Raw genomic sequence first — 13,281 nt, 5'->3', positions numbered from 1 at the left:
TTTTTAATTTGACGATTTGACTTATTTTTGCAGATTCACGAGAGAACTTCAACAACTCAAAAAAATGGCAGATTACACTTCGCGTGATACTAGTAGTCTAAATGACTTCTTACAAGATATAGGACCAGAATACACCATATATACATATTCTATGTTAAACGCTGGCGTTGACAAAGAATCCATCCGAGGATTAAGTGATGAGCAACTGGAGAATGAGTGTCGTATTGTGAATAGTATACATAGGCTAAGGATATTAAACGCAATTAGAGGTGAGTGAATGATACTTAATAAAATAACCTCACATTTTAATAACTCATTAAACCTGACTGCAACAGTGCGGGGTATGACTACCGAAATGACAATGGTTTGAAAACCGCATTCCATTACGAACTAAACTTTCAGGAATACAATGTTTTCTTTGACCTTTGTGTTTAAGACCCTAGGCCATATTTTGTGTGGAAGGCGAAGTATAATTTTAGAACTCTTACAACATCTTAACCGAATGCATAATTATAATATTCTTAACTAATTAATCTTGTTTTACAGCGTACGAGAGTAGTTTGCCGAGTAAAGGAGAAGAAAATATGGAAAAGAATTTGGACGTATTTGTTAGTTATCGAAGATCTAATGGTTCTCAATTGGCTAGTTTACTCAAAGTCCATCTTCAACTCCGAGGGTTTACTGTGTTTATAGATGTTGAAAGGTTGGAGGCGGGCAAATTCGACAATAATCTGTTACAAAGTATACGCCAAGCAAAACACTTCCTTCTTGTCCTCACCCCACATGCTCTTGATAGATGTAAAAATGATACAGATAGAAAAGACTGGGTTCATAGAGTAAGTATACAATAACATTTCACTTATAGCAAATAATTGCAGAAAATACCGGGCATTACTAATATTTAACTTTTTTAGGAAATTGTGGCAGCATTGACCTCAAAGTGCAACATAGTACCTATTATCGACAACTTTGACTGGCCTAAAGCTGAAGAGTTACCAGAGGACATGAGAGCTGTATGTCATTTCAACGGTGTAAGGTGGATTCATGATTATCAGGACGCATGCGTAGACAAACTAGAAAGGTGAGCGGTCTATTAAGACAATTTAAGCACTTAATTGTTTCGAAGAACCTATATTTCATAGTAGCATCTTTTAACAATAACTTATTTTTGTAGCTTTCTCCGAGGAAAATCAAATCTCGTTAACCGACTAGATGGACCATTGCGCGGCCGAGGTGAAGCACAAACACCGGGTACTGCGACTATTGGACGAGGACCACCAAGCTATCAACGCATGGCTTCGTGCGAGAGCCGGGGGAGTGACAAAGCAGATTGACTAGAGCCGCCCATACACACACTGCCGCCTGTTAGGTGTGTAAGACATTATTTTCAACTTTTTTTTTCGTGCTTCTTATTTTAATACACACACTATTATTAGTAGCTGCAATTTCGATACCATTTTTCTGAAGGGATGTATTTTCTTTTTCAGACCACGAAGAAATCGCCAATCCTCCTTAGCATCAGCCTCCTCACAAAGCTGCGAACAATTACCCACTAGTTCTAAGAACGCATCTCCCGAAAAATCACTATTTAGTCTCCCAGAACGTTTATCAGAGAGTAGTGATAATATTATAGCCTCTAATGAAACGGATAAATGTTATCGTACATGCCGTAGCTGCGAAGGCATTTTAGAAGCTGAGGAACAAACGCACACACAATTATCTTTGCCCACGCCTTTAGAAGCTGCCACACAAACAAAGAGGAAAAGGAACTTCATGGACAGATGCGTGAACAAAGTGAGACTGTGTTGATTGCAATTGGTGAAATCGTTGTTTTTGGAAATAGAGACAAGCCAACATGCTGCAGAGTGTGTATGATCAGTGACTACCTTATTGGACTCTAATTGCATTATATTTATGTGAATCTAATTTTAAAGTACAAACATGTGCACAATGTGTATATATTTTGTGTATGCCTATAATTTAAAGTGTTGATGTGTCTGAACACATTACTGTTGGTAATCTAATAAGATCGTAATCTCAATGAGTGCTTGTGGAATATTACTTTACTGCTGTTACATGAGAAGTTATTGGTACCCTGCAGTGTTTTAAGAACATTGCAAGAGGTGGCAATACAAGTAATCAAATAGGACAGTTTGCTATTGTAGTACTTAGTATGGCAAATTGCTTATCATTTCTGACTATGGTTATAACAAATACGTTATCTCTCTACCCTTTCACTCTCTATAGATTTTACAATGAATTTATGTCCTATTTTATTTTTATTAAAATTAGTATCTTGCCAATGAAGTATTTGTAAAAAGGAAAATAATACGAAATTATAATTCACTTTATGTGATAGTTGAGATCTTCGTAATGTATAAAATATTTAAATTAATATTCTCGAACATATTGAAACTTTGCTAGTACCTAATTTATTTGTGAATTAAAATGTATTTTCCAACCTGAGTAATATTAGTTAAGTTCTTGAAACTGTACAAAAAATTATAATAGATTAGATTATATTTTAGTCACTTTATGAGTTAACCATAATATAAATCACTGTACTCTGTCAAAACTTATTGTATTTATGTACTAGCCTAACTCTAACCACAAAATAAACGGCATTATTAAAGTTTTAGTTTCATTTCCTAAAGTACTAGTGTTTTATCAAACTGACTATGAACTGAAGTATACTGCTGCAACATAGTGTATTAGTCTATCTAGAATTTATCAATATGATAAATATATATTTTTTGTATTTTAGACCAAAAATATCAACTATTTCATTTGTAAATCCCTAGTCAAAGCCATTAAAATAATAAGATGGCATGATAGAGAATATTGGCAGAATAATATTATTGAAGGGTTGGTTATCAGTATAGTCTTCAGTATTGCACTCTGCTACTAATATAAATGCCCAAATAAAAGCTGAACTGCTTAGTACAAGTTTTGGAAAGGAAGATACTCTGGGGAAGAATACAGACAAATTAATTTTAAAACACACAAGGACAATCAACAAACAGATTAAACAATTAGACAGAACATTCATCTATGAGCAGAAAACTCTTTTGGAAAGAGTAGGAGACCCGCAACTAAAGGTAGTAAGTTATAAAATTAATACAATGAAAATGTATATTATGTTTAGTACCAATCAGTATTTATTCAATATAACAATTACAATAATAATAGTATTATTTACATGTATAGGTACATAAGAATCTGAATATAATACACACCATATATCACATAAATAAATATATCAAATTTTAATATAGTTATATTATGCACCTATTTTAGGTATACAATATGCAACAAACTATTTACAGCTATAAAGGATGTTGACTCTTACATTTATTGATTTTCCACATTTTTTGTTATCATCTCAAATTCTAAACTCATAGCCAGTTGTCCTCACCGCTCGGTAAATGATCAGTGGGTTAAGCAACCATTGGTGCAGCCATTCTATAGATGGGTGGTATTTGAACTGAGCCTCTCCATGCTTTGGAGGGCAAGTAAAAAGTCAGTTATTGTCAATTAAGATGTCTGTTAAGCCTGTATGTTGCTGTGTATGTTGGTGGCAAATTATAAAAGTAAGTATAAAGTGATTCATACAGAGATAATTATTCTCAAGGAAACTAAGTACCTAAGAAATTAGATCCTTACACTCTCATTCATAAACACACTATAAACCTGTTTTAGTTAAACAACTACTATAATATGATTTCTCTTTTTCATTTCGCTAAGGAGTGAAAGAAACAAAACTCTATATAAGCCTTTCATAACTTCATATATTTTTATGAATAAGAGGGTAAAAATTTACAATTTCAATAACTTAAAATATAATTACATAAAATTTACACATATAAATAAACATAGTTCTACGACATATCTATTTACAATATTTAGACATGATATAAATATTTTACTATCATAGAATACAGCATAATTAAACTATTTGTCTGGTCCATTAATTTGTATTGAAAATGAACACTCATCACAACCTATCACAAGCTTATGGGGCATCAAGTCACTGGCACATAACAAATAAGTCCCACCACAACGGCAAGGATAACTATAAACTCCTTCACTTGAGTCAAAATCCATGTCCGCTAAAGTAATTGTATCATAAAGTAAACATTCACTATGTTCATGGCACGTAAGTGTTGCATCATACTGTTTTCTACTAATGGGATCCTTTAGAACAGACCAGGCTTTCTGAATCAAGAGAAATGTCTCATCACTATCACTCTCCGCCTTGTCAGGGTGCGAAGTTAACAAGAGACGTTTATAACTTTTCTTGAGTTCATCATCAGTAGCTGATCTTTCACACTCAAGTACTTGGTAGTAGTCAACGAATGACTCAGTTTCGTCCATTTTTGTTGTTTTGTACGGTTTCTAACTACTATTAAAATCAGAGAGTACCTGGCATCAGCAATTCAGTGGTTATCTTCATGTTTTGGTTATTCTACCTCCACATCGTTCAACCACACACTTATAAATTTTAACAGGAACAATAGTTTGAAGTTATATAGAAATTATATCCCAAGAAAACAAATAAATAAAAACAATCGAAAGTTTTAAATTCCAGAAAGTAAACGTGAATTCATTTTTTGAATATTGACAATAAATTTGACTTTTTAGAAAGTAAGAGTTGCCAGTCGGTTTTACCAGGTATACAAAATAACCATAATATCTGAAAACACTTTCAATAATAAAACCAAGAGATTTGAGAGAAGTAGATATTTGTATATAATAGCTAATAAATTTTATAACAGTCGTAGTAGAAATCATCAATATTTAGGGGCTATATAGACTGCTGCTATGGTAGACAAGAAATAAAGAATAATTGATACGTGACTTACCTCACCAAAGGTAAAACATTGTCATTATATTCTTCAAAAGTATCCATCGTTGTAAAGAAAAGTTTAAGTTTCTAACCCAGTTTCTTATAATTATTGTAATTGTTATTTCTAGTCTGTGGCTGCTTACGGCAATCTGTGGTCACTAGATTTGACTTTGCCAGTTGCCTCAACAAAATATTAGAATTTTGAGGTTATGTTTGTTATTTGTAAGATCAACAAAACTTTTACAACATTATTATTATAAGAATATTATAAAAAAAGTGATTAGTCATAGTAGAAGACAACCCAAATCTAATTGTCAAACATTAAATAAACTTCAGTCAAGTTTTATGTGACAATGCCTACTTGGAATCAAATTCAGTCACAACTTCGAAATCCTAACAATCCAGTAGTATTTTTTGATGTCACTGTCGGGACTACTGTAAGTATCCAAGCTTTATAGGATTTACTTTAATTGTGGTAAGAATAAATTACTTTATTGTGGTTTTTGTTTTAGGAAATTGGTCGGATGATCTTCGAATTGTTTGCCGATGTTGTTCCAAAAACAAGTGAGAATTTCAGAGAGTTTTGTACAGGTGAGTATAGACGAGATGGAGTACCTCTCGGTTATAAAGGAGCAACATTTCACAGAGTCATCAAGGACTTTATGATTCAAGGAGGAGACTTTGTTAATGTAAGTTAACCTAATTGTTTTGGTTTTGTCTTCAATTCAATTATGCTACTTAACAATACTTAAATACAAATATTTTTTTTAATTACAGGGTGATGGAACTGGTGTGATGAGTATCTATGGAGGTAGCACATTTGCTGATGAAAATTTTACTTTGAAACATGACTCACCAGGGCTTCTGTCGATGGCTAACAGTGGTAAAGACACTAATGGCTGCCAGTTCTTCATAACTTGTGCAAAGTGTAACTTTTTAGACAATAAACATGTAGTGTTTGGTCGTGTTATAGATGGACTATTAGTTATGAGGAAAATTGAGAATGTGCCTACTGGCCCTAATAATAAGCCAAAAATACCAGTGACAATTTCACAATGTGGCCAAATGTAAATAAAAACAGTCTTTAATATACACATCTTTTTATTACCTAGTAAAGAAAAATAGAAGCTCAGCTTCCTTGAATAAACATTCATAAATTAAAATGTCATAGGGTAACCACAATAACAAATTCACAATTCATCACAATAAATACACTTGCACTGCTCTTCAAGATTAAATTCAACTATTATTACATTTATTTTTGTCAGCTTTTAACATCAGTATTTAGCAGCAAATTTCTAGGCTCAATTGTAGCAGGACCGTTACGTCTACCGACTTCCCTGATAAAGGCTCCCTCCATTTGTCGAGCAACTTGATCAAAGAATAAATTAGACAATTGTGAGTGTAGAGCTGAGCGAAACTCAAAAGTTATTTGAAAATCTATTACACATGACTGTTGTTCCCTTTTGAGTCCTGGGCTAAATCTCCAAAGAGTGAGCATATGATGAAAGAGTCTACCATCCATACATTCTGCCTTCACTAAATGTGGTTTTATAAGAGTAACATTTGATGTGTATGATTCATTAATTGGTGGAAAACCAATTATCAAATCTGCTTTCAGATTATCTTCTGTTCGTTTAAATACTATTGATTTTTTACACCACGGCAGGAACTTGTAATAGTTATCTACATCTGATACAACTTCAAACATTTGTTCCATAGTATATCTGAAAATAAAAAAGATTGCAATATTAATTCCATATCAAAAGCATGAATAATAAGTTAATATAGAGTGTAACAACAACTCCCTGTCATTTACATTATGTAAATAAATAATGAGCCTACTGAAGTGTAAGTAATTGACATAGGCAGGTCAAGAAATAGTGTGCGCAAAACTCAAGCAAGCATGTATAATTTATTCTATAATAGCCTAAAATTGTCCCCTTAAATGATGAAACAAGGAAATGATTTATGAGATAAGATATATTCAAGATTATCTTATACATTATTATCTACATAATCATATTGTATATTTCTACTATTATAACTACTTACCCCACTAGCTGTCTTCCACAATACTCTCTTGTACGTGATTGTTTTGGAAAACTTATGAAATTCCGTCTCTGTTCCTGAATGCCATGACACTGACTCGTGTCGTCATTTCGTCTATTTACGTAATGACCCTGAAAACTACAGGAAGACATTTAGTGTGATGATTATTTCAAGTCAAGGTCACGAAACAATAAAATCTTTTCTGGAATATTTCTTCTAAACACATTTTTCTTTAATTCTAAATATTTACATACGTGAATAAAACACGATTCCGAGAAAGGCATTTTGTGAAACCATAACTTTTTGATAAAACCATTTTACAACTATACACTTTCGTTTTATTTATGATTTACATAATATTAAGAATTCGTCTTTCATTACTTTATTTGCACTAATTTCTTCTTAATATGTCAGGCGACTGAATTTCGCATGGGAATTTCGGAATTTCGCGAATGATTTGTACGTCAGACTTGAAAATGTCAATGTCATTTTAACTGTCACATTTTTGCAAGAAATCTAGACTAGCTTTTCTGGTGTGAACCAAAATATCGACTAAACTCATATTGTTTCAATTTTAAAATAAATTGAATGTAAAGACTTAAGAAACGTATCCATTCGATTGTTACACAAAAATTATGATAAACTGATACAACATAGATTGATTCATAATACTAGCTTATGCCACATTTTTTTTACATATTAAGCGAATTAGTGGTTAAATCGCAGGAAAGTATTTGTTTGTATATGAGAACTAATAATATTTAGGTACCAACTTATTACTGGCTATTACTCTGTAATAATTTGGTTTAATTCTATAATTAAAATACTTAGAGCGCGAATATAAGGCGTAAATTGGAACATGTTAAAATGCAACACTAATGTTTTGTCATCAACGTCAAACGCACATTGACTTTTTGAAGCTGTCAGCCTGTCAGGCAAGTGTCAACCTAAGTAGCAGTTACCGCAGCACGTGTGAATTTGTGTTTAACATCGTGCTCGCTACCCGGGGTTCAGCTGTAACGAAAATACAGTAAACACTGTAATAACTTAGTCGTTAGTTTATACAAGTGACACAGCGTAGTTCAATATGGGTCGTAAGGCCAAATTTGATGAAACCAAGAAGGTAAAGAAAGGCCCCGGTAGGAAAGCCCGCAAACAGCCTGATCCGGTGTTTAAAAAAGCATTATGTAAGTAAAAGCATCTATTATTTATAAAAAAACTACTTATAATGTACATATCACCCTAATATTTATTATAGTCTTGCCCACAATGTGCACGATTCTTGTAAATCACTCCAAGTTTGATTTTAACTTATTAACTCGTACTCCATACATGCGGAATGTTTGAAATATGGACAGGACCTCTGGGGCCTTTAACAGGCAGAGTATGTTTCCTGTGAAAATGTTATAGAATTTTGTTAACATCACCAATATAAGTGCCATTTCTGTCAAATTAAAAACATAACCTCACTAATGCATTCAGTTTTAGTCAGCTTTCGGTTTCTTAATTGTTATATCCTCCTCCTCCTCCTTACTATATATATACTTAATTTATTTGCTTACTATACTTTCATCATTCATTGCATGCTTGCTGCAAAATGTATCAATTATGAGAATAAGACCTGGTCCCGGTTTCACCATCTCTAAATGTCTATCTGTTAAGCTGTCATATAGCTAATAAAATGGAATTTTGATAATTGTTTTTATACATTTGCTGACACTTTATTTAGTAGATAGGTCATCTGATACTAAAATGTAAACTGTGAAACTGTCCCTAAGCTTATATTTATTCTAAGTGAACCAAAACTTAAAGTTTATAATTATATGTGACGTTCTTGAGGAAAGTAAGTATTAATATCATAATTTACCATATAATCTATTTATTGTAGTGGAAGATGACACTCCAGAGAAAAAACTCACTCATAGACAAAAGCAAAGAGCCGCAAAGAGAGCAAAAAAGAAGACAGAGTTGGCTGAAAAGAGGAAGGCATTAAAACAGGCAAAGAAAAATGTTGCCAAACAGACTGAAGTTGAAGTTGATGATAATGATGCTGAAAGCAGTTCTGAGGAGGAAAGCCCACAAGGTATTGCTTAATGTTAATCTTCTTATTGTATGGTTAGTGGTCAACCTGGTGTCAAAGTTGTTCAAGCTGCCAGAAGGCCTTTGACGTGGCTTAATGACTGTTATCTTACTAGACAACAACTGGAACCGACTTTTTACATGCCCTGCGAAGCACGGAGACGCCCAGTTCAAATACCACTATGCGGTCACCCATCTATAGAATGACCGCTCCAAGGTTTGCTCCACCCACAGATCGTTTACCAACCGGTGTGCGCAACTGGCTATGGGCGCCTCAATGTTAATAAAAAATATCCATTGTGGGTGTGAAAAATATCAATTACATGTCATCTTGTCTTAGTTGTATCTTTTACATAAAGTAGGAACAGTAACCAATAGTAACCTGTACTCAAGCTAATATAAAATTCCATAAAAGCATGATTATATTCTAAACTGGGCAAAAATGAATTTTAAATTGTCATCCTATAAATTCAAAGCACACATTTTATTCTTTAAATGTTAGCACTCATTACCCAATTAAGTAAAAGTTGTTGGTCCCACAAATTAATAATTCTCTTTTTAGGTTTCACCGATGACAACAAGGAATGGTTAAAACCAAAACAGAAGGGTAAGCAAAAGCAGGAGGAGTCTGATTCTGATGCGGAAGATGATAGCGGACATGATGATGATGATTCAGAAGAAGTTGATGAGGAACCTAAACAACAGAAGAAATCTGGTGGTGAAAAGTATAAGGTCAGTACTAATTACAGTTTTTATTTTTGTTAGGAATTTTTCACACTTTTTTAATAGGATTATTAGAAAGTAAGTGATAAGTTTAATAAGTTGCTTATAAGTCTGTTAAAGAATATTTATTTGATTAATTCAAAACTCATATTAAGATTATTGATTTATATATGTTGATACTTGTTTTTAGCTGTAATGATTGCTTTTAATATAATTGCTAAATGCAGTCTCTCATATTCAAGCAACTCATAAGTGTTATGTTGTTTTTGCCTTCTTAATGCGTATTTTACTTATAGAAATACTTTTAAACGTTGTTTATAATTGAATGATGTTTGGAGATGTAGATGTCAGAATGTGAGAAAGTATTAATGTTGATTTATATTACTTCATTTCAGGTTGGTACACTAGATGACTTATTCAAAGACACTGATGACGAAAATGGTGAGGCTGCTTCAGATGATGAAGGTGCAGAAAGTGGTGGCAATTTAGAATATGATTCTGACTCCAGTGCTGGTGATAAAGATAGTGATGATGATGAAGACGATGATGACATGTTACCTATCGAAAAAGCAAACATCAAGCTAAAAAAGAAACAAAAAGTTGAGAAAAAACTAGCTGATGAAGAGATGCAATTAAATATTGCAAAGCAAGATGTGTTTGCATTCCCTTCTGAAGAGGAGCTACAGAACCCAACAAGTCTACAAGATGTTCATCAAAGAATCAAGGATGTTGTCACTGTCCTTGGAGATTTTAACAGGTTGAAGGAAGATGGCAGGTCCCGCTGTGAATACACAGAACTGCTGCTCAAAGATCTTTGCATGTATTACAGTTATAATGAATTCCTGATGGAAGTTCTAATGCAGATATTCCCAGTGCAAGAACTAGTTGAGTTTCTGGAAGCCAGTGAAGTTGCACGTCCTGTGACTATAAGAACAAACAGTCTTAAAACTAGAAGGCGAGACTTGGCTCAAGCACTCATCAACAGAGGCGTGAATCTAGATCCTGTTGGGAAATGGAGTAAAGTAGGTCTTGTTATATACAGTTCAACTGTACCAATTGGTGCAACACCTGAATATTTGGCAGGTCATTATATATTACAAGGTGCTTCAAGTTATTTGCCTGTAATGGCTCTGGCACCACAAGAGAATGAGAGAATATTAGACATGTGTGCAGCTCCAGGTGGTAAAGCATCACATATTGCAGCTATCATGAAAAATACAGGGACATTGTTTGCTAATGACGCCAATAAAGAAAGGACAAAAGCTATTGTTGGCAATTTCCATAGACTGGGTGTAGTAAATGCTATCATTTGTAACCATGACGGTCGCGAGTTTCCTGAAGTAATGAAGGGTTTTGATAGAGTTTTATTGGACGCTCCTTGTACTGGTACAGGAGTCATTGCCAAGGATCCTAGTGTAAAGACGACGAAAGACCAGAAAGACATTCAGAGGTGTTTCAACATACAGAGACAACTCCTTCTCGCCGCTATTGACTGTTGCAGTGCAAAGTCTAGCTCAGGAGGTTATATTGTTTATTCTACATGTTCAATTTTACCTGAAGAGAATGAATGGGTTGTGAACTACGCATTAAAACGTAGAAACGTGAAGTTAGTGCCTACAGGTCTTGATTTTGGAACAGAAGGTTTCGTGAAGTACAGGCATCATAGATTCCACCCCTCTCTCAAACTGACAAGAAGGTTTTATCCGCACACGCATAATATGGATGGTTTCTTTGTAGCGAAATTTAAAAAGTTCTCTAATGTTATTGTAAGTATATCACTCATATATAAACATAGAGTTTACTTAAGTTGTTGGAGCACGTTTTTTATGATTTCATTTTAATTACAGCCGGAGCCATTTAAGGACGAAGATGACGAGGAGCTTGAACCGAAGTCAGAAGAAGTAAAACAAAATGGCGACGTTGACTCGAGCGACGAGAAACCGGACACACAGAAGACGAAGCAGTCCCCTGTCAAAAGATCAGCCCCATCAGATGCTCCTCAGCCTAAAAACAAGAAAAATAAGCCCAACACTGAAACAAAGTAATTATTATGAATATTAACTTTAATTTACATTGTTTAGCTTAACCACCTAAATTTTATTCATGCTTATTCCAATACTAATAATATAATTAATCTAAATTAACAATCATCATTTTATATGTTGCTCTGTACCATCATGTAAATCTTATTGTAAGGTGTTAAAGACAGAAAGATATCATAGTATAGTTGAAATCAATTTTATGATGTGTACAGCATAAAGTGATACTGTATTTTTTTTTTAATATTGTTTATTTTTATTGATATCAACTTCTTGCGACATAAGAAGAAAATACAAAGGTATGTAAATCATATACCTTTGTATTTTTTTCATATAGCAGCCAAAACAAAATAAAGTATCTACTTACCGTTATTTACTCGTATCAAAAAAGAAAATAAAAGCTTATTCGAAATCAAAACATTCGTTTAGTATGTAGGTGCTTACTACTTACTTCACTCACAATAATGATATAATATATCTTTTTTTTTCAGTACTACAAATACCGTAAAAAGCACTGATGTCAAACCCGCCGAAAACAATCAAAATACGAAGAAAAACTTCAAGAATAAGAAGAATAAACAAAAGAATACAGGTAGCAGTCCAAATGACAAAAATAAGAAACCCACAGGTGAAGGTACCCCAAACACTGACAAAAAGAATAATAAAGAAAAAATAGTCAAGACTGCTCAAAATGCTAAACCTAAGGACACAGTAAAACCAGTCAGTAATCCTGAACAGGCACCTGCAGCAAATAGCCCTAACAAAAAGAAAAAGAAAAAAGGCCAAAATCCTGGCAACCAACAAAACCCAACAATAAACAAAAATGAAAACAAAATCACAGAGAAAGTAGAAGTAGCAGCCGCCAAAAAATTAAAGGATAAATTTAATAAAAAGAAGAAGCAAATTGGTCAAATAAATTCTAATAAGGATGGAAAGAAACCGGCGAAAGCACAGGCAGGTGGTAATAAGTTTAAGAAAAACAAATAATAACAAGTGCAGTATAACTGTGAAGGGACAGATGTGTACTGTTTTTTTAGTGGTTTTAGAGTGTAACTATAAAAAAATGGCTGCTTTGGGAATCCACACATTTGATGTTATGGAACCTTTTTTTGACCCTTCAATTTTATTCAATTTTGAAGCTTCGGAAGCATGTTAATAACTCTTTATGGAACGAATAAAGATTAATCCCTCATTCGATTTAAATTATTTTGTCAAGTGCAGTACGCGCTATTTGAATTTGAATTACTGAATATACCAACGAGCTTCTGCGCAGAAACGAAATTATAAAACTAAAAACGTAACAATGGAGAGCGGGCGGCTTGTTGCTATGTTCTGACATAACCAGTTAAACACCTCGTACAATAATCTACCTACGTGTACCTTGAGTACCCATTTAACTTTTATATAAATAAATACCAATTTTTAAACCCGTTGTTACTATTCTAAAACAACTAAAAGATGTAAGATAATTATAATTTTATTTTCTTAATAAAGTAAAAATTATATCATTATCGTTATTTTATTTCACACAAACCACTAACA

General features: G+C 33.3%; 4 protein-coding genes across 8 annotated transcripts in view; 3 read left to right on the top strand and 1 right to left on the bottom strand.

Annotated features, from left to right (window-relative positions):
• The window catches only part of Sarm (sterile alpha and armadillo motif), a 57,732-nt gene extending 55,100 nt beyond the window's left edge, over nucleotides 1–2,632 (top strand). For all 5 annotated transcript variants that reach the window (XM_076113620.1, XM_076113622.1, XM_076113621.1 and 2 more), the window contains 5 exons: nucleotides 34–269; nucleotides 547–836; nucleotides 915–1,081; nucleotides 1,175–1,369; nucleotides 1,488–2,632. In XM_076113620.1, the coding sequence (XP_075969735.1) occupies nucleotides 34–269; nucleotides 547–836; nucleotides 915–1,081; nucleotides 1,175–1,334 (853 nt within the window). In that variant the 3' untranslated portion in view covers nucleotides 1,335–1,369; nucleotides 1,488–2,632. The remainder of the gene's footprint in view (nucleotides 1–33; nucleotides 270–546; nucleotides 837–914; nucleotides 1,082–1,174; nucleotides 1,370–1,487) is intronic.
• Nucleotides 2,633–5,003: 2,371 nt separating this feature from the next.
• LOC142972462 (peptidyl-prolyl cis-trans isomerase H) lies at nucleotides 5,004–5,936 on the top strand. The gene is made up of 3 exons (XM_076113619.1): nucleotides 5,004–5,283; nucleotides 5,359–5,535; nucleotides 5,624–5,936. The coding sequence occupies exons 1-3, from the start codon at nucleotides 5,200–5,202 to the stop codon at nucleotides 5,915–5,917; spliced, it is 555 nt and encodes a 184-aa protein (XP_075969734.1). The 5' UTR covers nucleotides 5,004–5,199; the 3' UTR covers nucleotides 5,918–5,936.
• On the bottom strand, nucleotides 5,930–7,385 carry LOC142972461 (coenzyme Q-binding protein COQ10 homolog A, mitochondrial). The gene is made up of 3 exons (XM_076113618.1): nucleotides 7,153–7,385; nucleotides 6,902–7,036; nucleotides 5,930–6,573 (listed from the first exon to the last, which is right to left on the bottom strand). The coding sequence occupies exons 1-3, from the start codon at nucleotides 7,212–7,214 to the stop codon at nucleotides 6,111–6,113; spliced, it is 660 nt and encodes a 219-aa protein (XP_075969733.1). The 5' UTR covers nucleotides 7,215–7,385; the 3' UTR covers nucleotides 5,930–6,110.
• A 436-nt stretch (nucleotides 7,386–7,821) lies between these two features.
• Nucleotides 7,822–13,250, top strand: LOC142972459 (uncharacterized). The gene is made up of 6 exons (XM_076113604.1): nucleotides 7,822–8,085; nucleotides 8,787–8,981; nucleotides 9,540–9,709; nucleotides 10,096–11,466; nucleotides 11,548–11,741; nucleotides 12,231–13,250. The coding sequence occupies exons 1-6, from the start codon at nucleotides 7,986–7,988 to the stop codon at nucleotides 12,724–12,726; spliced, it is 2,526 nt and encodes an 841-aa protein (XP_075969719.1). The 5' UTR covers nucleotides 7,822–7,985; the 3' UTR covers nucleotides 12,727–13,250.
• Nucleotides 13,251–13,281: the final 31 nt, after the last annotated feature.

The sequence above is a fragment of the Anticarsia gemmatalis genome, chromosome 4, assembly GCF_050436995.1.
Source record: "Anticarsia gemmatalis isolate Benzon Research Colony breed Stoneville strain chromosome 4, ilAntGemm2 primary, whole genome shotgun sequence".
Taxonomy (NCBI): Eukaryota; Metazoa; Arthropoda; class Insecta; order Lepidoptera; family Erebidae; genus Anticarsia; species Anticarsia gemmatalis.
The sequence above is the reverse complement of the archived record's forward strand: the minus strand, read 5'-3'. Positions and strand labels throughout refer to the sequence as shown.

Excerpts from the sequence above, each read along its gene's own strand:
- LOC142972462 (XM_076113619.1), top strand. The coding sequence starts at position 5,200 with ATGCCTACTTGGAATCAAATTCAGTCACAACTTCGAAATCCTAACAAT. Across the intron at positions 5,284-5,358 it reads ATGTCACTGTCGGGACTACT|GAAATTGGTCGGATGATCTT; the intron begins GTAAGTATCCAA and ends TTTTTGTTTTAG. Across the intron at positions 5,536-5,623 it reads AAGGAGGAGACTTTGTTAAT|GGTGATGGAACTGGTGTGAT; the intron begins GTAAGTTAACCT and ends TTTTAATTACAG.
- LOC142972461 (XM_076113618.1), bottom strand. The coding sequence starts at position 7,214 with ATGGTTTTATCAAAAAGTTATGGTTTCACAAAATGCCTTTCTCGGAAT. Across the intron at positions 7,037-7,152 it reads CGGAATCGTGTTTTATTCAC|TTTTCAGGGTCATTACGTAA; the intron begins GTATGTAAATAT and ends GTCTTCCTGTAG. Across the intron at positions 6,574-6,901 it reads TGTGGAAGACAGCTAGTGGG|ATATACTATGGAACAAATGT; the intron begins GTAAGTAGTTAT and ends TTTTATTTTCAG.
- LOC142972459 (XM_076113604.1), top strand. The coding sequence starts at position 7,986 with ATGGGTCGTAAGGCCAAATTTGATGAAACCAAGAAGGTAAAGAAAGGC. Across the intron at positions 8,086-8,786 it reads GGTGTTTAAAAAAGCATTAT|TGGAAGATGACACTCCAGAG; the intron begins GTAAGTAAAAGC and ends TATTTATTGTAG. Across the intron at positions 9,710-10,095 it reads CTGGTGGTGAAAAGTATAAG|GTTGGTACACTAGATGACTT; the intron begins GTCAGTACTAAT and ends ACTTCATTTCAG.